The 22,833-nt window shown below is 52.7% G+C and overlaps 12 protein-coding genes across 12 annotated transcripts; 8 read left to right on the top strand and 4 right to left on the bottom strand.

Moving 5' to 3' along the window:
• Positions 1 to 321: 321 nt before the first annotated feature.
• On the top strand, positions 322 to 1,821 carry MGL_0590 (uncharacterized protein; the record flags this gene model as incomplete). The annotated part of the gene is made up of 1 exon (XM_001732763.1): positions 322 to 1,821. One exon carries the CDS (start codon positions 322 to 324, stop codon positions 1,819 to 1,821), a length of 1,500 nt encoding a protein of 499 aa, XP_001732815.1.
• A 1,042-nt stretch (positions 1,822 to 2,863) lies between these two features.
• Positions 2,864 to 5,851, top strand: MGL_0589 (uncharacterized protein; the record flags this gene model as incomplete). Its single annotated transcript, XM_001732762.1, has 1 exon — positions 2,864 to 5,851. One exon carries the CDS (start codon positions 2,864 to 2,866, stop codon positions 5,849 to 5,851), a length of 2,988 nt encoding a protein of 995 aa, XP_001732814.1.
• A 498-nt stretch (positions 5,852 to 6,349) lies between these two features.
• On the top strand, positions 6,350 to 7,363 carry MGL_0588 (uncharacterized protein; the record flags this gene model as incomplete). Its single annotated transcript, XM_001732761.1, has 1 exon — positions 6,350 to 7,363. The coding sequence occupies one exon, from the start codon at positions 6,350 to 6,352 to the stop codon at positions 7,361 to 7,363; it is 1,014 nt and encodes a 337-aa protein (XP_001732813.1).
• Positions 7,364 to 8,065: 702 nt separating this feature from the next.
• Positions 8,066 to 9,208, top strand: MGL_0587 (uncharacterized protein; the record flags this gene model as incomplete). The annotated part of the gene is made up of 1 exon (XM_001732760.1): positions 8,066 to 9,208. One exon carries the CDS (start codon positions 8,066 to 8,068, stop codon positions 9,206 to 9,208), a length of 1,143 nt encoding a protein of 380 aa, XP_001732812.1.
• Positions 9,209 to 9,600: 392 nt separating this feature from the next.
• MGL_0586 (uncharacterized protein) lies at positions 9,601 to 11,315 on the top strand (the record flags this gene model as incomplete). Its single annotated transcript, XM_001732759.1, has 2 exons — positions 9,601 to 9,966; positions 10,083 to 11,315. The coding sequence occupies 2 exons, from the start codon at positions 9,601 to 9,603 to the stop codon at positions 11,313 to 11,315; spliced, it is 1,599 nt and encodes a 532-aa protein (XP_001732811.1).
• Positions 11,316 to 11,452: 137 nt separating this feature from the next.
• MGL_0585 (uncharacterized protein) lies at positions 11,453 to 12,262 on the bottom strand (the record flags this gene model as incomplete). The annotated part of the gene is made up of 1 exon (XM_001732758.1): positions 11,453 to 12,262. One exon carries the CDS (start codon positions 12,260 to 12,262, stop codon positions 11,453 to 11,455), a length of 810 nt encoding a protein of 269 aa, XP_001732810.1.
• Positions 12,263 to 12,700: 438 nt separating this feature from the next.
• On the top strand, positions 12,701 to 14,137 carry MGL_0584 (uncharacterized protein; the record flags this gene model as incomplete). The annotated part of the gene is made up of 1 exon (XM_001732757.1): positions 12,701 to 14,137. One exon carries the CDS (start codon positions 12,701 to 12,703, stop codon positions 14,135 to 14,137), a length of 1,437 nt encoding a protein of 478 aa, XP_001732809.1.
• Positions 14,138 to 14,167: 30 nt separating this feature from the next.
• MGL_0583 (uncharacterized protein) lies at positions 14,168 to 14,995 on the bottom strand (the record flags this gene model as incomplete). The annotated part of the gene is made up of 1 exon (XM_001732756.1): positions 14,168 to 14,995. One exon carries the CDS (start codon positions 14,993 to 14,995, stop codon positions 14,168 to 14,170), a length of 828 nt encoding a protein of 275 aa, XP_001732808.1.
• A 382-nt stretch (positions 14,996 to 15,377) lies between these two features.
• MGL_0582 (uncharacterized protein) lies at positions 15,378 to 16,340 on the top strand (the record flags this gene model as incomplete). Its single annotated transcript, XM_001732755.1, has 1 exon — positions 15,378 to 16,340. One exon carries the CDS (start codon positions 15,378 to 15,380, stop codon positions 16,338 to 16,340), a length of 963 nt encoding a protein of 320 aa, XP_001732807.1.
• A 1,194-nt stretch (positions 16,341 to 17,534) lies between these two features.
• MGL_0581 (uncharacterized protein) lies at positions 17,535 to 18,403 on the bottom strand (the record flags this gene model as incomplete). The annotated part of the gene is made up of 2 exons (XM_001732754.1): positions 17,535 to 17,970; positions 18,024 to 18,403. 2 exons carry the CDS (start codon positions 18,401 to 18,403, stop codon positions 17,535 to 17,537), a joined length of 816 nt encoding a protein of 271 aa, XP_001732806.1.
• A 746-nt stretch (positions 18,404 to 19,149) lies between these two features.
• Positions 19,150 to 20,022, top strand: MGL_0580 (uncharacterized protein; the record flags this gene model as incomplete). The annotated part of the gene is made up of 1 exon (XM_001732753.1): positions 19,150 to 20,022. One exon carries the CDS (start codon positions 19,150 to 19,152, stop codon positions 20,020 to 20,022), a length of 873 nt encoding a protein of 290 aa, XP_001732805.1.
• Positions 20,023 to 20,480: 458 nt separating this feature from the next.
• On the bottom strand, positions 20,481 to 21,695 carry MGL_0579 (uncharacterized protein; the record flags this gene model as incomplete). Its single annotated transcript, XM_001732752.1, has 1 exon — positions 20,481 to 21,695. The coding sequence occupies one exon, from the start codon at positions 21,693 to 21,695 to the stop codon at positions 20,481 to 20,483; it is 1,215 nt and encodes a 404-aa protein (XP_001732804.1).
• Between the last annotated feature and the right edge of the window lie 1,138 nt (positions 21,696 to 22,833).

Raw genomic sequence — 22,833 nt, 5'->3', positions numbered from 1 at the left:
TGGTCTTTCTGACCCAGGCTTCCAAAAGGCCATCGTTGTCCAAGATCACTCATGCACCTGAATGAATGTCTCCTCCACTTGCATGCAGGTTCTTTCGTCCACGCAACAGTTGGGTCGTGGTGCATCTGGGCGAATCGGCTGGTTTGCTCTCGCCACTCATCGGACGTCCTTGGTCATTGCGGCCCCTGATCTTGGGGAGGGGGTGGGAGGCGCAATTTGGTGGGAGCTTTGACGCATCGACTACGCTTCCACATCTTCGTTTCCTCACGAATTACATCACTCCTCAAAGCCTGCTCGTATTTGATATTCGCACGGCCACGCATGACGACCCTCGTAGCCTTTGCGCAGTCGAGGTGCGAAGCACAGGATCAGCATCAGCATCAGCATCAGGAGCAGGAGCAGGAGCAGGAGCAGGAGCAGGAGCAGGAGCAGGAGCAGGAGCAGGAGCAAAAGCAAGAAAAAGATCAGCAAGAGCAGCCAAAAAAGCCTCAACAACAGCTCGATTCTCATCATCACGAGGCCCTCGCATCAATGTACGCAGATCTCAGCGGGCAAAAACATAGTGATCCAGCCGCGTATCGTACCCGCATTGCCTGGTGGGCAGAGACGATCGCCGACGCCTGCTGGTACCGCATTGAAGGACTTCCTCATACGCTGTGTTGGCACGTGGATGAACATATTCCGATGCAGTGGGCCATGAAGGATGTAGGACGACCTATGTGCTTGTCGGTGGTGGTCGATGAGCTAGCATCACAGGCACGGCTGATCCGAATGAACGAATTTGTTGCGCGCAAAACGCCACTGACTGCCCCCAATCGAATTCAGTGGATAGGTTCACAAATTTGGCGTTGGTTCTTCTCCCGAGGAGATTGCAATAGCGACCAAAGTGCTGACGAAGCGCTGTGGCCAGCAATTGTAGGCGAATGGGTCGTGCGAAAAAATGTCGAGAGAGCAGCGCGCCTATTCCAGGCGCAGCACGATCGACATACAAGTCTCGTACAGCGTGTCATGCCACGCTCGCAATTCAAAGAGATGCTCTCGACACTGAAGGATGAGAACCGTTCGTTGAAACTCAGTGACGTCGATAAAGACATCTTACTTCTCTATCTGGAAAGAGATGCACGTGTGATTGTAAGGGACAATGATGTCGTGAAGTTGTGCCGAGAGCACGTCTTGGAGTCAAGTGAATCCCGTGAGTACATGATTGGCGAACAGGAACGGGGAATCGTTGCTGTCAAGTCTATGCAAGCACAGCTCGCAAGCCAAATCGACGACCTGCAACAGCGGATTGAGTGTGCCCATGAAAATACTGTACGTGCTTTCAAGGCAAAGCAGCGCGAATCTGTGACCAAAACCCACCTACGGACAAAGAAGCAACTGGAGGACATGCTTGAAAAACGCGTGCAAGCAGAACAGACGCTGAACACGCTCCTGCTCAAGATGGAGCAGGCAGCTGGCGACGCGGACATGATGCACACGTTCGAGGCATCAGAGCGCACAGTGCGTGCATTGCTGAATGATCCTGTCCTTCAGCCGGAACGCATAGACAGCACGATGGACGCTCTTGCCGAGAGCCTGGCGAAGCAGGACGAGGTGCATGCGAGCATAACATCGGAGGCGATGCATGCCGAGACAGACGAAGATACATTGGCGGACGAGCTCAGGAAACTAGAGCTCGACGTAACACAACCGGCGGATGCAGCACCAGACGCTGCCAAAATCGAGCCGACCAAGTCGGAGATACTTCAGATGCCCTCCGTGCCTTCCCACACACCACCAACGCCCTCTAAGGAGCGGATCGCTTATGAAAACAGCATGTGATACAAAAAGTAAAAGAGTGCCTGGCATGTCAGTAAAAGGCGGAATGGCTGAGCACGTACCAAGCCACACACACACATCAGAGCCACGATCCGTGTGTTCCGCCACCACATTTCCCGGCGCAAACTTACAGCGCGCCGACGGAATGCTAAACTCTGGTGTGCAGCCGAGTCTGTGCGGTCGACAAGCAGGTCCAGCTGCTCGCCGCGGCTGAGAATTTGCTCAACGTTCTTCGTAATGATATCCTTCACACTGCCCAGTTCAGCCTGAGCGCGCTGAATGGGATCTGCATCAGGTGCTTCGTTGAACTGGTGCCTTAGTTGATCCATAGTGGTTGAGAATGAAGAGAGGTTGGACGGCATGAGACCACCAGTGCCATCCAAACCGCCCATCTGCTGGAAGGACGATTCTAGTTGTGCAAGGAATGCAAAGGGAATGCGCCGTCCGGCATCAGCATCAGCCACTGCCAAGTACGCAATTCCATCTCGTCCCATGTAGTGAAAGAGCCACTGCTCAAACGCGTATGACAGGCGAGACGTCTCAGCATCCTGCACCTTGGACAGAATCGCCGTAGATGCTGTCTGGGAAGAAGGTCAGAAAGGCCTGGACACCTATACACACATACAAACACAGTTTAAATACATACCAAAAAGCGCTCATATCCCGGATCATGCGACTCAACAAGCACGTCTGCGCCGCGCGCAATCAACGCAAGCACGATCATGCAGGCAGGCTACAAGCAGCGACTGCTCCGGTGCTGCGAACATATGTCGCAGCAGTGGAGCACGACGTGTGTAGGTGTGCATCCAAGTACGGATGGAGATGCACGTGATCCACATGGGCGGGCCCGCTCGCGTTCCTTGCTTGGCGGATGATAACGTATCACATAAAGCCCATCGTCGGGGGAGCTAAACTTCCAACGGCCCAATAGGAAAGCACCTGTCGAGTGAGCGCCCAAGCAAGACCACAAGTGTGAACAGTCGCAATCACTGTTCTATCCTGCACCTGAGCCAGGAAACCAAAGTGGTGATCGGCGGCGGGCACTATGAGCGCAGACGGGTCAGAGTCAAGCTCCTTGACTGATGCATTGTACCGTGGACAGAATCGATTTTTGAGTGCATTGAATCTGCGCAAACCGCGCTCGCCAGAGCCGTCGCGTCAGCCGGGCGAACAGCCGCAGCCACTGAACCAAGGCCGTGGCGCTCGATCAGACATCGAGCACCGATCAACAAGCAGCTCACCGACACCGTCGCAGGCGACATCGACAACCACGTCGCAATCATCGGTGGCTGAGGAGCGATTACGCAAGCTGGAGGACCAGCGTGCGTTTGAGCGCATGGTGAATATGCGGCGACGGGTCTCTGCAGCCAATGCGGCTCTCATCGAGTCGCCTGAGCAGAAATCACGTTACGGGGAATGGGACGCGTACCATGTCGAGACTAATGAATGGCAGCACCTAAGTGATGTACTGGCAATGAGCAAAATGGCCGAGCAGGATCCCAGCAGGCTAACCATGTGCTATGGAACGGAGTGGCGCTTTCGTGCGCGTATCCATGTGATCCGGAATATGAGCTCGCATTTGGCATTCGTCGTGCTTCGCGAGCACGGGGTCACGATGCAAGCTGTCTTGTCCGAGCACGGCACGAACATCACATCGCACATGATGCACTGGGTTATGCGTCTGCCGAGCGAGTCACTCGTATTTGTACAAGGCACACTCCAGAAGCCCCGTGAAGTCATCACTGGTTGTGACATTGCGCATCTGGAACTGCATCTGACGCACGTGCACCTTGTGTCTGGTATCAGCGAGAAGATGCCATTTACGGTGTATGCGGCAGAGCGCGCCTTGTCTAGTCATTTGGAGGAGCATCAAGACCTTGATGAGGATGAAAGCTTAGACCACAGCTCCAGTGTGCTCTCGGATGCAGACCGGCAATCGCAGCGGAGCACGAGCCATGTGCCTGTCATCACGCAGCGGACACGCCTGTCGAACCGGCTGGTCGATTTGCGCACGCCGACCATGCAGGCTGTCGTCATGATTCCATCGGTGATCTGCCGCGAGTTCCGGCAGTACTTGAGCCAGCACGAGTTCATTGAGATTCACACACCCAAGCTGCAAGGCGGTGCGTCCGAGTCGGGCGCCAGTGTGTTTGACGTCGCGTACTTTGGACGCTCAGCGTTCCTCGCACAGAGCCCGCAGCTGTACAAGCAGATGTGCATTGCAGCGGACATGCGGCGGGTGTTTGAGATTGGACCTGTGTTCCGTGCGGAAAACTCCAACACGGCTCGTCATTTGACCGAGTACACAGGCCTTGATCTCGAGATGGAAATCAACCACTACTACGATGCCATGTCGCTGATCGATAGAATGTTGAAACACATCTTCACGGTGCTGCGCGACAAGTACGGCCACGTCACGCAGTTCATCCGTCGGCACTACCCAAGTACGGAGCTGCAGTGGCTTGAGCAGACGCTCGTGCTGCCGTTTTGGGAAGGCATTCGTCTGTTAAAGGAGGACGGCTATCGCGAGGAAGACGGCAGTGAGCCTAGTCCATTCGAAGATCTCGCGACCCGTGGTGAGATTCGTCTTGGCGAGATCGTCAAGCGCTTGTATGGCACAGACTACTACATTCTTGATAAGTTCCCTCGCAATGCGCGCCCATTCTACACACTGCCAGACCAAAACGACGAACGCTACACGAACTCGTTTGATATCTTCTTGCGCGGCCAGGAGATCTGCACGGGTGGACAGCGTATCCACCATGCGCAAATGCTCGAAGACAACATCAGCCGTCTGCACATGGATGCTTCAAGCCTCGAAGACTATTTGGAGGGCTTCCGCCTCGGTGCACCACCACACGCGGGATGTGGTCTTGGACTAGAACGACTTGTCATGCTGTACCTGAACCTTGACGACATCCGTCTCGCTTCGCTGTTCTACCGCGACCCCAAGAGCTTCCCCACGAAGCCGCCTCAGACGCTCCGCTACTTGGAGGGCAGCACGAATCCACCACCGTGGCTCCAAGCCGCATCGTCATCCGGATCTGATTCGCGCACGGAGCCGGGAGAAAAGCAGCTGCAGCCACTTGAGCTGCTCATCGCTAACTACGGCGACTCGACGAACACGTCGTGGCTCGATGATCGCATTACTGTCTGGCGAGATCAAGACACGGGCGCTGCCATCGGCTATTGGTATCAACGGCACTATGTGCTGATTGTCGGCAACCCGTTGTGTGACATGTCACAGTATAACCGCGTGATCGAGCGGTTCCTCGAGTTCGTCGAGAGAGAGCTACGTGCGAAACCAATATGGCTCATGGTTAGCGAGGTCGTCGAGTCGATCCTGGGTAGCCGCTTCGGCTGGTGCACACTCACTTGCACAGATGACCAGCGTATCCCTGATGTGCGAAAGAACCCCGCGAAGCACGATCATGAAATTGAGCGCAAGATCCGTCATGCTGACAAAGTCGGCGTATCGATCCAGTCATTTGCGTATCATGAGATCGTGCCAGAAGACGTGCGCGCTGAGTGTGATGAAAAGATCAAGGAATGGTCGGCTAGTCGCCGGGGTACGCAGGTGCACTTGACGGATGTACGGCCCTGGGTCGACCAAGAGCATCGACAGTACTTCTTCGCTCGTGACAGCGACAGAAAGCTGTGCTGTCTTGTCGTGCTCGCCCAGCTGGCGCCCATACACGGTGCACAAGTGAAGTGGGCCCTCAACTTCCCTAACGCACCGAACGGCGCGATTGAAATGACGATCTTGCACGCCCTCGACACGTTGGGCTCGGGTTCCGTGACCTTCGGCACCGCAGCGTCACCCAAAGTCAAGGCAGTGCACGGCCTAAGTGGCCTCGCATTCAAGATCCTTTCTCGTGTGTACAACAGTGTTTCTGAACGGACGCACCTGCTCAGCAAGGGTGACTTCCGCGACAAGCTTGGCACCGTGCGCGATCCGACGTACATTTGTTATCCGAAGGGCGGCATGTCCATGCTCGCTGTACGTGAGGTATTGAACTTCTTCCGCGATTAGCTTGTGCCCATCGTCCGCGTGCGTCCGTGCCAATAGAGTGACTCTTATAGGTACCTTGTTTCTGTAAAAGTGCGAAGGAATGTCATTAAATGGGATGGTGCATTACGTCACAGCCATGGGCGAAATCTGTTGGTTAGCGCGGGGAAGTGGAGGAAGTGGCTGCTGGTCGTGTGCGTTTCTCGCACTCACTCACACACCCTCTCTAGTACGATAGATTACTTATCCACGAGCAGTGTCTCCGTTTGTATACACTCGGTAGCGAGAAATTCAGGCGCCAGATCCACTGGCTTGATCTTGTTTCCCAAATGTCCGCCTATATTCGCTGCCACAGTGTTCCTTTGAGCGCGGGAAAGATCAGAGCAGGATCATGTCTCGTTTCTCCACTTCGTCTTGACTTGATACCATAAGCACGACCAGCAGTGTCTCCTCTCCCGCTTCGTCGACTGCACATAGCCGCTGACATTTCGCGGTAATAGTGCATACATACACGCACGTACTATGCCTTTCAATGTCCTTGTCGTAGGTGCAGGTGCTGTCGGTTGCTTCTACGGAAGCAAGCTTGACCCCGAGCACACGCGCGTCTCGCTCGTATGCCGCTCGAATTACGAGCTTGCAAAGACGCAAGGCTTCGAGCTCGAAACGCACAGCTTTGGCACATATCAATTTACTCCGCACAGTGTGTATGCAACAGTGGAAGAAGCCGCGGCACTTGCCTCTGAGCCTTGGGACTATGTGTGTGTGGCTACGAAAGCATTATCAATGGATCTATCCTCCGTGGAATTCCTTGCGCCTGTGATTAGTGAGACAACGACGATTGTGCTTCTGCAGAATGGCGTCGATATCGAGGCACCATACCGCGAGCGCTATCCGAGAACGCCGATCATATCGGCCGTCACTGTGATAAGTGCTGCCAAAACGCATCCAACACGCATCGTCCAGTACCGCTGGACACGCATCAGTCTCGGCCCCTACACTGATCTGCACGGGTCAGCCACGACGCCCGAGGCTCGCGCGCTCCTGAACCGAACGGAAGACCGTGTCCGAGACTTTGCCGAACTCCTGACCCGCGGCGGCATCAAAGATGCTGAGACATACGATGCACTAGGCATTCAGCTCGTCCGTTGGCACAAGCTTTGCATCAATGCCTCCATGAATACATCTGGCGTGCTGGCAGGCGGCCGGAGCAACCCAGACATGGTGCGAGATCCCGCACTTCGAAAGCACATTGAAGCATGCATGCATGAAGTACTCGAGGCTACGCCGTCTGTATTTGGCTGCCCCATGCCGGACAAGTTTGCATCGCCTGCAAAACTCCTTGAAAGCACAGCGCGCAACACGTCGCAAAGCGCATCCAGTATGGTACAGGATTGGAAGGCGGGGCATGCACTGGAGCTTGATGCCATTCTCGGGAATGCAATTCGAGTGGCCGAGGCACACGGCGCGTCCATGCCTCGTCTACAAAGTATGTATGCATTGTTGCAAAGTGCCGAGGCCATGCGTGCCATGACATAGGACGTTCATGCATGTACGTGTCTACATACACTAAAGAAAGACCCGCCCATGTACTGTATGATCGATCGTGTGTGCTCTTACTTCTTGCCCTTTAGTTTCTCAATAGCGGCCTTTTTTGCAGCCGCCTCCTCCTTCTGCTTCTGTTTGAAGGCGAGGTCCTATCTTCGTTAGCACAACACACGCGAATACAGGCCACCACTACACACTGGCCCGGCGGTAGGTCGGATCGACGCACGTACATCATCATCAAGCTCTTTTTGTCCTTTCTTCGGCTGCTTCAATGGCTTCAGCTTGCCTCCTTGCCTTCCCGACATGGTGCCAATGCGTGCTTGTCGATAGGTCGTGTGACTAAGCTATCCCTGGCCTCCACCCGCGCACACGCACAAGACTGTGCCCCGTCGCTGTCTCCCAACGAAATCATCCATGCAACGAATCCGCCGATTCAAATTGCTGACTCAGCACTAGGTCAACATAATCGCGTACTGATCACAATCTGATCGCGAACCCTGTCAGTGACTCCACGTGAGATGCAAGCGCAGCAGCTGCCAAGGAACCGTCGTGCCCAATGAGCAAGACTGGCAGGGTACTACCAACTCGCTGGTGACAAAATGCACTGCATCGCTCCTGAGATGCTTGTCGTAGCAGTGGTAATCCAACTTCCCCGATCCGCTTCTAGCAAGTGATTTGATCAGCTCATCACTTATGTGTATTCGCACGCGTTCACGCCGTGCAGCGACGATGCCTGATACCGTATTGAAGGCGACGGATGTGGCCAAACGCAGCTTCATACCTGACACTGATGCGCTTACTTCTCTAAAATCAGCGAAGCTGCCAAAGCTACAGGCCAAATCCGAGTCCTGTGCACGCAAGCCTCGCTGTGCAAGTCGTGCGTCACAACGCAGAACCGAGCATTCCGTCATTGAGCGACGGCGCCGAGAGAAAATCAACGATCAACTGATATGCCTACAATGCATTGTACCTGCTTGCCGCGAACAAGCATGCGCATGTGTGCAAAAACGTGCCAAATCAACGACATCACCCCTGTTTGTTGGCGATGACGACAACGTAGACGGGTATATTAGCACACATGTTGTGCTCGAGAAGCTGTGCATCATTTCTCACGCACTTGATTATGTGATGGAGCTGCGTGCCAAGCTCCAAGTGTACGAAAGACAGGGTCATGATCATGCCGCTCGGCGCGGAACAGGTTCACTTGACACAATCGCGCAAGATTCTGACATGCCTGCATATGATGATAAGAACCAGCTGAGCCCAGGCTATAAGAATGAAACATTGCACCATCACACAAGCAAACTCGCACAGATTGACTCATTCACACCAAAGCCGACAGCCGCCTTGGATCATCCGTTACATCTTGATCACGATCGTCTAGGTGACGGACATTTGCTTCGCCACGCAAACCACCACCTTCTTCTTCATAATTGTCCTACACCCTATGTGCACGTTCATGATCATGTTACTCACGGTGCTCAAATCGTAAACGTGCTTAGCGCTCTTGACCAGGACCCGTCACCAAAGTCCCCACAACATCACTATCATCATTTTCATCACCACCACAAGCCGGGCTGTCGTGCCTGGCAGCAGCCATGGATCCCGTGGCATGTGCGTGCTTCGCACATTCAAACATGTCGCGATGCACCTGTGCATGCAGCTGCGGCGCAAGATTCGCTTGCGTCATCTCAGCATCGCACCTTCCCAAACGCATGGCCGCTGCGATACGAACATCATTCATGGGACCGAGGTCCAAGCTATCTCGACACACTTTGCAGGCCCAAGCGGGATCCAGTCCAGCATGCATCCATTCATCACCATCAGTCGACCTAGCACGTGTGTCTCTCCACAGAATGGCAACCGAGTTGGATTTTTTTTTCTCCCTGACTTGTTACGTCGTATGAGTGTCCAGATCTTACTAAGGTACAAACTTCCGTAGCTCCTCCAGTCATGACGATGTGCTCCACACCGGTGATAATGAAAAAAGGTGGAGCTACTACAAGGCATGCACATCTTGGAACGACGCAGTTTCGTTTGACTCATTTTGCATAACCCGTAGGACAAAGAAGATTGACTACTGGCAGGAATTGAGCAACATGAATATCAAGCGGTTGTCGCTGCCACGGTTACAAAGCCAGCTGTCCCGGTACTTTGTGCGCCGTGTGAGCACGTATAGCCCGCCATGTTCGGAGGCCCATACGCATACCCAATCGCCGTCGCAACCTATGCCGAAACCGTTCTATGTGACGACGCCGATCTTTTACGTGAATGCTGAGCCGCACATTGGGCACTTGCACTCCAGTGTAATGGCAGACGTGCTTCGTCGGTATGCGGAACTACGGTATCGCGGATGGTCAACCTATGGCACTATACCCAACGACGAAACGACACGCGCACTTATGACAACAGGTACAGATGAGCATGGACTTAAAATTCAGCGCGTCGCCGAAACAATGGGAGTGGAACCACGAGCACTATGTGATCGTGTGAGTCAGCGTTTCGAAGCACTCGCACGTGCAGCCGACATTGAGCCGACACGCTTCATTCGCACGACTGAGGACACCCACATTGCAGCCGTACAACATGTCTGGGTACGTTAAAAAGCCCGTGTTTTACCTTGATCCTGTTTCATGTTTGGGTTTCTTCGACCCCTCCCTTGCTTTCTTTCTCTTTCGATCTTACTTACACAGACATATGTGCATGGCAGAATAAACTTGCTTGTCATGGACACATCTACTTGGGTGAACACCAAGGCTGGTATGCCGTATCGGACGAGGCTTTTTATCCAGAGTCCCAAATCTGTGCGACCAAGCAACAGTCTGGCTCGTCGTCTGAGACAGTTTACACATCCATCGAGACAGGCCAGCGAGTAGAGTGGACGACCGAGACCAACTACAAGTTCCGTCTCTCGGCCTTTCAACAGCCATTACTTGACTGGCTCGAGAACAATCGCGAAGTGATCCAGCCTTCAAATATGTACGACCACGTCCTGGCCGAGGTGCGCTCAGGTTTACAGGACCTGTCGATTTCTCGTCTGCGTTCGCGTCTTACTTGGGGTATTCCTGTGCCGGGCGATCCTCAGCACACTATGTATGTCTGGATGGACGCTTTGGTCAACTATATGACTGCTCTTGGATATCCCCACATGCAGCCTGGCTGGCCTGCTGATGTACACATCGTTGGAAAAGACATTGTGCGGTTCCATGCCATATACTGGCCGGCTTTTCTCATGGCGGCTGGTCTCCCACTACCGCGAACTATCGTCGCACATTCCCATTGGACTGTGAACAAAGCAAAAATGTCGAAATCCAAAGGCAACGCGATCAATCCATTCCATGCTTTACATACGTATGGGGTCGATACAATGCGGTACTATCTTATGCGCATTGGGGGACACATTGGCACCGACGCTGATTATGCACCTGCCTTATTGGAAGAGCACAAGCGCAAATTTTTACAAGGCCAGCTAGGCAATTTGCTTTCGCGGGTACTTGCACCCAAGATCCAGGCGCGCCTCACGGGCACCGGCCTTCTTCTTGCGCGGCCAACACATTGGGCAGAGGCAGAAAAGCGCCTTATCCACGCTTGCACGCACTTGCCGCCGACATTCGATGCACATATGCAAGCATATGAGCCATCCAAAGCAATCCAGGCTGTCTTTGATGTCATTGCATTGACCAATGAGCTCGTGCAGCATTCGGCACCTTGGTCCACAGACACACCGCTCGATGCCGTGCATCGCTGCGTATTTGCAAGCTGTGAGGCGCTGCGTCTGTGTGGTGTATTACTCCAGCCCGTGATGCCCCGTGCGATGACCACTTTGCTGAATGAGTTGCAAGTGCCTGCATCGCAGCGGACATGGGACTCTCTCTATGCATGGCAATCGCACATACGTATGCGGGACACAGCGGAAAAGATCGCGCCCCTGTTTCCCAAATAAAAAGTCTGTGTGTTTTGTTGGTTCATCCCGCTAACCCCCAAACCCAACAATGTTGGAGAGTTTTTTTGGGCCATGGTCCATTGTCTTTGACATGCTTGTCTTTCTGATGCCAGGCTCTTATATTACAACCGCCGCCCCTAACAAATGACACATCCCTTTTTGCCACTGCTTCTCTTCTCGCCACTCATGCACACATAGACTCGTCCTGTATGCGTGCTGATCTGACAGACATCACCGCGACGACCGTTGCCTGTCATCCATGCCGGCAGATCAGGGTCGACAATCATCCGCATAGTTCCGTGGCGCTTACTAGGATTGTTGTCGACACGCTGTGCGTGTGACGCAGCTCCTGGTGACATGTTGAATGAGCCATTTTCCACATTCCAGGAAATGAGCCCGTTGAACGAGTGCGGGAGAATCACCGTTGCATTGCCAGAATGTGCTTGGACTTTGATGTGCAGCGGCTTGCGACCTGCATATGTTGGGACATGGATGCATGCCGAGTTATGTTGTGTCCGTGCTTGCACAAATACGGTATTTTTGCGTACCGCCTTCAGCAGTTGCATGGGATCAGACTGCTCAGGTTGGGACTCGGCTGAGCCGGTGTGTGGAGTACGTTGGCCGTGTCCATGCAGCACAATGACCGTTGCATTAATCGGACTGCTCTTTGATTGGAATACTGCAGAGGATGCATTGTTTTCCACATCCGCTGAATTTGGCATATCGTACAAAGGCGGATGTACATGAGGCACACTGGGCCCAATGACGAAGCAGCCCTTGATCGACGAGCTTGGCCAGTCGATGCGCAAGTGGCGCACGGGCGTGTCGGAATCTTGTGCCTCCAGCTCTCGAGACTCGGCTTCAATCAGCTCTGGCGGAACATCGTCCTCAATGAGCTCGGAAACGTTGGGATCTTGACGATGTTCTGCAGTCGATGAGGATGACATCGTTAACGAAGATGATGGTAGAAAAAAGAGTAACAGTGCTGTGTGCTAGTGATTGAGTCAACCAGACACGGTTTCCAGCCTCAAAAGCGGAAATGCAACGCAGGCAAGATCGAAATCAAGATATAGTGCGAGGCGAAGGAGAGAAGTAGCAACGGCTGCACTTAGTATGTCAGCGCGGAAGTTGTAGGACAGAGGTGTGCTATGTGGGATTGGCTCATTCATTTCGCGCTCGTGCGCAAACGACACACACACTTTCTTCAATCCAACACAGCTTTTTCTTGCCAAGAGTGCATGCACCAGATAGCGTTGCAGCTCCTCGTTGGTCCAGGCACATGTACCTGAGCCAATAAGCACTTGTTACCGTGTTGCCTCGCTGTGGAGTCGCCGCCACCCGCAGCAGCTCAGTTCCACACACTGCCACTGATCTGTCGCTTCCGTATGCCGCCAGCACCGCCACTTGCCGTTACTGTTTGGGGCGGCACATCGTCGCTACCATCCATTGATCCTACATCGCTGTATGTACTGGCACTTCTTCAACTAGCACACGTCCCAAACGTATGTGCATTTGCGCCCCATTCGTTCTTCCACACAGATGCTGTGCCTGCGCTATACACACAAGCGCCACCCACAGTGACGTCCCCTGATCATCAGCATCCAAGTTATCATGAACTCGGAGAACTGATTGCTACTACACCCTCTTCCATCCGCACATTTTTATGTGAACATTCAAGTCTTGACAAGTCTTTACGTGATCCAAGTCATGCGGCAAAAACCCGCGCGCTACACGCATGGCTCGACGATGAACTAAGTGATTTAGTACTGCACACTCTCTTTTCGCTGCCACCCAACTTCCAAAAAGTCACTTGCACCGCACTGTCGGGCACGCGTCGTCGCTTGATTCCCTCGTCGCTCCCTCGCAGGATGCGTGCAGCTGTGCGTGCTAGGCTTGAAAGCCCGAACATCAATCTGTGGGGCGTTGGCGGCTCATGGGAGCGTCAGGAGCGCCGCGAGGCGCAACGCTGGAAAACAACGGCAGGCTTGGCTGAAGCCCGTGATCCTATCTCATATATGCCGCGCCCTGGGTTCCGTGAGAATCCAAATCTCGCGAGCGATGTGCGTGAAGAATGGGAACGATCGCGTCTCGTCTCTCGTGCGCGCCGCTTATTCAAATCGGTAGCCGTATACCTTCAAGAGCGAGAGTTTCTTGGCCACTGGAACGAGCCTACTTCTGTTGATGCGCGACTTTATTCGCTACTCGCACCTTGGGTCTTTGTGGACTGGCCCGTTGACCCACTCCCATCGCTACTTCGCGCTGAGTTTCCCATCCTGGTTCAACATACCAAGCGCATGCACGAGTGGCTTTGGCAAGCGACATCATCATCGTGGGCATGGCACCATCAGACCATTTCATTGTGGCCCAGTGTATCCTTACCAAATCGGCCGTCGTGGGTATCGCTTTGGCGGGGGCTCTCGTCATGGTGGCGCTCGTCAGCGAATGAGACGTCGAACTTGGCACCAACGCTGCGCTATGGTCGTATTGCTTGGATGACAAGTGCAATTCTGGGCCCAATCTTATGGGTGCTCTTGTCGGGCATCATTGTGATTGAGTTTGTCGACGAAAATGAGAGTGTTGAAAACGAAGACGATGGTGACGACTCTACGTATACACATGAGCAAGACGAGAACGAGGACGAAGACGAAGACGAAGATGACCAAGACTTCAGTGAAAAAGCAAAAACGAGTGATGACAAAGATGAACATGAAGACGACGAAACGAAATACGATGAGGCGCCAGAATATGATGCACTGGATGCAAACGAGTGGATGGATGACGACATAGACGTCGATACCGACGATGATGGTGAAAATGAATAGACATAGTGCACTCTACATTCATACATTATCCTACGACTTTTGCTTCTTTTTCTTCTTCTTTTCAGCCTTACTTGAGTCCTCACCAGCCTCTTTTTTGCGTTTCTTCTGCGCCTTGTCAAGCTTGGCATCGGCATCCTGTGTGCTGGCCTCTGCATCAGCATTCACTTCATCCGCATCATGCTCATTTCGTCTCCGGTCAACATCGTCGGTGCCTTTCGCGCGCGATGTAGGCGCGTTGCGTTGTGATCCCGCTGGATGAAATACACCTTGAAGCCGATCCCATGGCTGTTTATGTTTGGGTGGAACTGGCACTGGAATTCCATGCGGGTAAAGGCTCGAGGGAGCTTGGCGTGCCATATAGAAACGCCGTGACACAGGCGTCATACGCAATGAAGACCCATTCGATCCACTAGGCATCAATGCACATATACTCTGGAGCTCGGCCGCCACACCTGCATTTTGTTCCGAGCGCAAAAACTCTTCATCTAAAAATACATGGCCTGTCGTTGTTGGTGCAGCCATCTCAATGAGCTGTGATGCTGCTGGCTGCGCGGAAGATGGCGCCTTCGATGAAGACGAGGAAGAGCCACGTGCTTGTAGAACGTCATATGTATCCGTCTCTGACACACGAACACTCGCAAGAGGCGAACTACTCGCTGATTCAAGTGCTTCCAAGGGTATCGTGACGCCATCCAAAGCACGAGCATCCACGCCATCAGGAACGCGAATTACCCATACTTCGTCACCATGCGATGCCGTTTCGTCGCTAGATAGATGAGCAGGTACGTATCCTGGCGGTGGCTCAAAATCGTTAGCGTTTCGATTTGTGTTTGCTCTAGAGGCGCCCTGTACCGCCATTTTTGCACACGACAATTGCGTGAGCACAAGACGACAATTGCTCAATGAATCTAGTGCAAGGATGGATTTTTCTCTTTCGAGGAGCAGTTCGAGAGAGATGGGCTTAGTAAACAGTGCTTGCAGGCGCGCTAGACCCCGTCGTGCTAGTGACGACTGGCTCATGGAGACGCCATTACCCAAACCTCTGCCCCGCCTATTCAGTCGTTTTGTTGCTCCACTGAAAGGGGCTTCTCCACAGAGAAATAAATTGCTCCAAAATCCTCTCACAGTTCAGCATAGCTTCTTGGCCTTGAGTCGTGCTACAAAAGCTGCATCTGACACGCTCATGCCTCAAAAAACCTTGACAAGTGCACTACTTGCTATATGCATCGTGTATGCACTTATGAAATATGGTCAGAAATCTAAACGCACGAAAAAAGTGTCGGAAACCGATGAACGTGTATTGATTCTCGGGGCTTCAACATTAGACGGCTTGGGCGCTGAATTTCTTCGGCAGTATTTGGAACGTGGCGCGCGGCAGATCGTGATTGTAGGCCGCCGGAAACAAGCACTTGATCATGTCCGGCATACAATGCTGAAGCAGACAGAGGGACGCGGAAAGCGTCATCCTCACGCACAAGTTTACGTCGTTCCCACAGAGCTCACTGAGACAGAGGGTGTCATAAAACTACGCGACTTTGTGATACAAAACCTCTATGGGTTGGACACGCTGCATATTGTGTTTGGAGTCACTTCAATTCTGCCGATACTAGGTGTGGCCAACGTCGATCCATGCAATGTTAATGCGTCAGGCCAAGCCACAGCTTTCTTGCACGCAAGCAGAGAAGGTCTCGATCAGATTGCTCAGACCGTACAGCACAGCAGCGATGGCAATCTCAAAGGCACAGCAATCGTTCTGGGGGCTATGCTCCCAATTTTACAAACAACATCGGCAAATCCAGCCGTTATTACCATCGGCTCCGTCGCTGGGCTTGTTCCTGCGCCTACGCGCGCTGTGTATTGTGCCAGCAAATCATCGCAACATTTTTTAATCCGCTCGGTCGAGTTAGAATGTGAAGCTCAAGCTGGAACACCTGTACCTGGGAGCGACAAGCGACGTGCACGAGTAAACTTTTTGCTCGTTGCGCCTGGGCCGATCAAAAATTCCTTCGTCGCAACGTATGCTGTGGATGCAACTACAGGTCCTCGAGATAATCGCGAGCGAGCACTTGAAGTACCTGATGTTGTACGAGGAACACTTCGACGCGTCGATGCTGAGCAGTGGGGAATACTCGTTATTCCTACGCATGCTTTTGTGGGATCGTTACTCGCTCAATTCAATGCTACGTATGTACCAGTGCTATGACGACCTCACTCGTTGAATGAGAGACTAACATTCAGCAGACGTTCATGGGTCGGTCGCATGGCGCATAATATGTACCGCTATTGATGTGATCGAAGCCCATATGTGAACCAAGGCAGAATAATGCTACTATGAGCCCTATCCGTTCATTTGGTCAAACATGTCCCTCTCGCATCTGTGAAAAGTGCCAAGAGAACCAAGGTATTGTGAGTAAGAGAGAAAGATTCAGTATGCTTGATTAATTTGTGGCAAATGGTCAGCTGGACAAGCATCATACTTTCATATATGACCACGTTACAACGAAACGCGAGAGATTGAATCGGAAAAAAGATTGAATGAAATGAGTATCATGAACAAAGGAACCGAACCATGGGCCGCATCATGATATCTTGTAACCGGGAGGTATTGGTGTGAGTAATTCGAGCACGCACAACAACGGGACTGCATACTTTCCCTTGCTTGAAAGAGTGGAGGCCACTGACACGAGAGATCTTATCACATGTATGGTGTGATCTCTTTGTGGCCTAGTCATCCTATGCATCTGTGAAAGTAATGATAGAACGCCTGGCACTTGTTTCTAGGCATATCTGATGCATTGTTGAGAGCGACGCTGACTGCGCTTCATGCGCTCATGTCTCCGTCTATATGATTTGGATAACTTTTGTCCAGGCCCGCATCAGAGTCAGCAGGGCATTTTCGACTCGAGCATGATGGAATTGCTAAAGGTTTCGCGAATTCTTGGGTGAAAGATGCCGTCTTATTCATGATGCCTGTCACTCGTTGGATGCGATCCAAACGGTATGTTGATGGCGAGCGAAAGAACCATAAATGTGGTCGGTCCGACTTTGGATGATGAATGGTGCATTTACGCGGAGCCAATTGAGAGAAAGTTTTGCAGATCTGGGCTGTTCTGTCACCCTTGGGACAACAACGGGTATGGCCATGGGCAAAGAAGAAAGCCCATCAAACGTTTGCACTTGTACCGAATGGTGTGAAAGGAATCAACACAGCTAGGAAGAGGCTTGCTTAGCAAGTCGCAATGTCCAAAATCAGTCGACACAATGTCCAGCATCACCCAGTGCTGCGAGTACGGACGGCACATGTCCATCGCTAGATTCATCCAATCTAAAACTACCGAATCGACGACTCTATGCAAAATCGGGCACGCAGTACTTGCCAGGACCGTAGGGCTGCGAATTAGTTGTCGAATCTGTGGTTACATACCTCTTCAGTGAGAGTCCTGTTTTTATTGTCAGGCGCAGACGTGAGACGGCCATTTTGCGGTCCTGGCTTGACATGTTCACCGCGAGCGAGGCCATCCAGGACCTTGACAACAGATTCAGGCGTAAGATCTTCCTGTTCAGCGTTAGATGATCCACTGGTGTGCGTGTGTGTGTGTGTATTGTAGAAAATACGTACATAGTACTCATCGTTGATTTGGATCATGGGCGCATTCGAACATGCACCAAGGCATTCAACCTCAATCACAGTAAACATCTTATCAGGCGTTGTGTGACCCGCCTTGATACCGAGATGGTTTTCGATGGCTTCAAGAACAGCCGTGGATCCACAGCCGCCCAACATGCACGGGGTCGTCGTGCAAACCTGCACGAAAAACTTGCCGACGGGAGAACTGAAATCCGTTAGTATACTTAAAGAAACATCATACAAAGAGCAAGAACATACCGGTTAAACATGGTGTAGAATGTGGCTACTTCGTACACACGCATCGGTGGCATCTCAAGCACGTCGGCCACATGGTTCATCGCACTAATGCTGACCCAGTTGTCGTTCTGCTTCTGAGCAAGATGCAAGAGCGGGATCACAGCCGCCTTCTTGTACTGTGGCGGGTACTTGCTAATGATATCTTTGGCCTCTTGTTCGTACTCGCCAACAAACGAAAACGGAATAGACGCGTTGTTGTAGGGCGTGTCACGGTGCACGAATAGCACATCTGAGCGCACCGCACAGCTGCTCACAAGCGTACGGCGTGCCACCTGTGGCAAGCTCAGATACGTAGACGGCACCTGAGAGCGCAGCGAGCGTGCTGCTAGTCGCAATGCCATGGCTGCCATGCTTTCGTAAATGCTCGCAGGTGGTTGGACAGGAGAACGCGGAACGACGGACCCAAGCCTAGCGCCTGGTGTATCACGTGATTCGTCACAAAATTGGAGGGAATTCGCATGGCTGGGATGGGCTGGGCTGGGCTGGACATGTTGGGAGCAATGTGGACGAGTGACCTAAAATGTGGTGGCCATTGTTGGACAGCCCGCAGCTGCTCCGCAAAGCCGCCGCGCAGACACAACGTACACCTTATGGCACACACATGCGTGCAATTGTTACTTAACGTCCCTCCACTACATGCACGAGACGACGCGTCACTGGCGTTGGTGACGTTCGTAGCTTTGGCGGCGCGGTGCAGAGTGGTCGCAAATAGCGTCCGTGAGAGCCGGTCACTGTGATGGCGTCAATAATCATATGTCCATACTGCGCCAAGGTTGGCTCGGTGCAATGGATGGACGAGGCGGGTGCGTTCGTGTGCTGCGAATGCGCAACGATAGCGGCAGATGCGCCACTCAATTCGATGGATCATCCCAGCTCATCCAGAGTGCCGCCACAGCTTACACGCATGGATTCGACCTTTACATTCAATGATGCAATGCACATGCAGAAGCGCACACGCTTTTGGAACCACGCGTATGATCGCGAAACGTCGCGTGCACTCCAGGATCGGCGTAATATGAGCCAAATGTCCTCCATGTTACGCAGCGCTGCGACTCGACTTGGCTTCGCGTATGCGAGCGGACCCAGTATGCAAGTGTTTGAAGCGGCGCACACTGTTTTGTTTCCGATACGCCAACGAGATGCCCACACGACACGCACGATGCGTCGCTGGGGCTCAACAGTGTCAGCCCTAGCAGCCGCCTCTCTGTATGCAGTACTGCGAAGAGACCATCGGGCCGTCGACCTCGCAGCCGTCGCAGTCGCTACAGAGCAAGCCAGCTCCGCTGTGTCGCATGCGTGCGCCATGCTTCGACATGCAACTCCCCACTTGTTACCGCGCCCGCTTCCTAATGACCCTGAGCTATATCTGGATGCAGAACTAACATTCCTTGCTACAAAGGTACCGTCATCAGCATGGGTGTCTGTGTTGCGTGCACCGAAAGGAATTTTTCCCCTTGATGCCAAGCGTGTTCGAGAACTTGCCACGAAGCTCTTGTCCGTGTGCAAAACCTATGAAATTCCCTATTCACTCGAAGCGCCTTCGTTCGCGTATGCTATCCTTATGCACGCTATTGAGGGAGCCTACCGACGTGCTATGCCTGTGCGGGCCCTTGCAAAATGGGCTCCAGATGCCGCTGCATACGCCTATGAAGATACACGCTGTGTATTAGTAGCACCCATCCATGCATCTGTGTCGACAGTTCTGTCCCGTTATGCAGAAATGGAGAAAATGCTTGCGGCGCTTGTGCAAGCAGTGCCGTGGGCGAACGAACGCCCTGTGTCAAAACGTGAACGTGATCGATCCCGACATTCTACACGTGCAGGTGCCGTGCGACATGTTGCCCGCTCCGATGTCGTTGTGTATATGAGTGATGCATTGGAACTGGCTACAAAGGGACGCTCACGCCATGCCCCGTGCTCTGGACACACGCATTCGGGCGCGAAAGCCTCGCCAGTATGACGACCAATGCCCAGAGCAAGAATGATTCGGATGAAAAAAGCCGCCGCTGCGATGGTGGTGAAAGAAACGACCGCGAGGACAACGATTTTCTTGGCAGCTTGCTTGATAATGACGTCGTTGACATTGAAAATACATGTGCACCACAGAGCACAGCGGAACAACTAGGTCTCACAGGGGCGCAGATCGATGCACTGAGCGAGAGTGAAGTGGACGCGTTACTTTTTAAGCCAGACGAAATGGACAGGTACTTTCGCTCCGTGCCAGAGCAGGCCTTGTGGCGACGGCTAAAGGGATGGGATGCGGAGCCGCCTACAAACGAGTCTGATGAAGCATGTGCTCGTGCACCTGCTGCTTCGAAACGCGTGCGGCTTTACGTGGATCAGGCACACTTGCGCGTACCGATAGCACAGGAGACAGATGGCGCCTCAGATTGGGATGGCGTTCCCGATGATAGTAACTTATGACTCGACATGGCGCTCAGCATGTTTTTCACCACAAAGCCCCTCGTACCATTGAGGCGTGAGGCCAGCCTGCTGGCGGTCGTCAACATTGAAGGGACCCTTCAGCTGACCAACGAAATGCTTGCGAACTGAGGAGCGGAATACGTCCACGGGTGATGGGTGCTCAGGATGCACATGGCATAAATATGTGAGCCACCGGTGGCCTGCAGATACATGGGTAATTTCGTCAAGATGGATCGTCGTGAGTGACTCGACAGAAAGAGCATCGCCAGCCGCCCGGAACTTTTGGATTGTCAGTGGGTTCACGTCAAGACCTCGCGCCTCATGCACTAGATGAATTATCGACAGTCGAGCACATAGATCTTCAGCGGTTTCGATTGCCGAGTCCCACAGTCCGTGATGCACCGGCAGGGCTCCAAAGAAGGAGCCCATCTCAATCAGCCTCTGCTGCAGCAAAGTGAAATGTTTCGCCTCATCCAAAGCCACTTGGCTAAAGTCAGCGAAAAAAGCGCGTGGCAGTGGCATCTCCGGCGTCTGGTTCGTCTCTGTCTGCATATACCGAGCACTGAGACGCGGTCCACGAGCAATAATATCCCAAGCCAAGTCGATGGCCCATTGCTCAATGTTGGCAAGCGCATGCAAAAGTGCAATGCGACTGCGCTCGGAGCCGCCACGTCCGCGCTTGCTCTGCTGCCCAGGTTCGACCCGCTGTTCATCTCGCAAGCGCGGCGGACGTTCCGGCGGCTGCTCGTTTGCAGGTACATGCCACGTTGCTCCATCCCAATGCCCGCCACCGATCGATATACCTCGATCGAACGCATTCTTTGCATAGCGTGTGTATGCGATTTTGTGCAACGGAGAGGCAGTGTTCAGGATCAATGTAGCCCATGCAATAAGGGTCTGTGGCTCAGGATCCGGTGGCTTAACAGCGTCGGGGTCGAACAGATGAATATGCCCCAACTGAGCAAGCGTCGTAGACTCGGGCGGTGGTGGCGGGATCGCAGCGAATTCACTCGGCACTGGTTGGATAGCCTTGCAGGACCATGTTGACTCTGGTGTAGGTGGCTCGATGTACACGATGCCAAGCTCATCGACGCGAACATCGTAGATGCAAGCCCTTAGACCGGTAGATGAGTCGCCTGTGCTTAAACTAAAGTCATATTGCTGATGGAGATGGTTAGGATGACATACGCGAGATAGGTAGCACAACATACATGCCAGCTGTAAGAGTGTAAGTACATAGAAATGCAAGTACATCGGGACGAGTGTGATTGAAAGAGTCATACATACGGGCTGCAAACGAGAACAAGAAGCAATCAAAAGATAAAGAAACAATGTGTCAATATCAACAGAACTGGCGCTAGCATCCGTGTGCTTTGAAGCCAACATACCAAACAACAACGAGGTCTTCAATGTCGTGATCCGACCATTGCGCAGGTGCTTTATCTAACGATGCTCCCAAATGAGGGCATTCCGACTCCATGCACGAAAATGATGGTTTCCCTGCATCAGGCACAGAAAAAAGGACTGCAATTGCAACATGAGTAAGACGGTTTGTTCTGTTTATGTCTCACGTACGTAGTGTATGATCGACACCTGTTGCTGAATTGTGCAGAACAATTTGATGCCGCATGGACGTGGTCAGCTCACGAAGCGTGCCGATTTGCAATACAGCCGACATGCTCGAACAAAGTTAGCTCGCTTGACGAATTTGATATGCGTTTTCTGTAAGTTCCAAAAAAGGCCGTGATCGGACGCACAGGACCAGGCCAGATATGGATCAAATGCACTAGTGCGGAGCCTACGCCTGACGCCACGCGCCGTGCCGAAAGGTTAAAGTTTGTCCGAATGTCTGTGTGTCACAGCGTAGAATTGTGTTGTTGTGTCGGTGAATAGCACGTGATGTGTTGGCTTGTCGATTTTCAAGATCCTTGAAGGTGCATGAAAACAGATTCGCTTTTGCACAGGGTATCGAGATCGAAGCAGCGCTGGAAGCAGTACGACGGGTGCCGGGTATTTTCTTCGTGTTGCGCGCCAAGTCGCTCTCGTGCGCATCGTTAATTTCTCGACGAAGAAGCCATTTCAATTCCATTGTATACGCAACTTGCCTTCAACACGTCGCGTACTCTCCCGAACAATAAAATGATGGGCCGACTTGTACATTACGCTGCGGATGCATTGATGGTGTCAACGATCCTGGCGGGGGTGAAGCACAGCTCTGGTGTGACTATTGACGTGACCAAAGTGACAGAGCCCAATGTGCGAAGCGCACTTCAACACTACTTATCAGCCGGAGAATTCATTTTTGACAAGACCTTGTCACTCGCGCAGAGCAGCCAGTACTTCCGCG

Source organism: Malassezia globosa (genome assembly GCF_000181695.2).
Source record: "Malassezia globosa CBS 7966 chromosome Unknown mgl_sf_1.1, whole genome shotgun sequence".
NCBI classification, from domain to species: Eukaryota; Fungi; Basidiomycota; class Malasseziomycetes; order Malasseziales; family Malasseziaceae; genus Malassezia; species Malassezia globosa.
The sequence above is the reverse complement of the archived record's forward strand: the minus strand, read 5'-3'. Positions and strand labels throughout refer to the sequence as shown.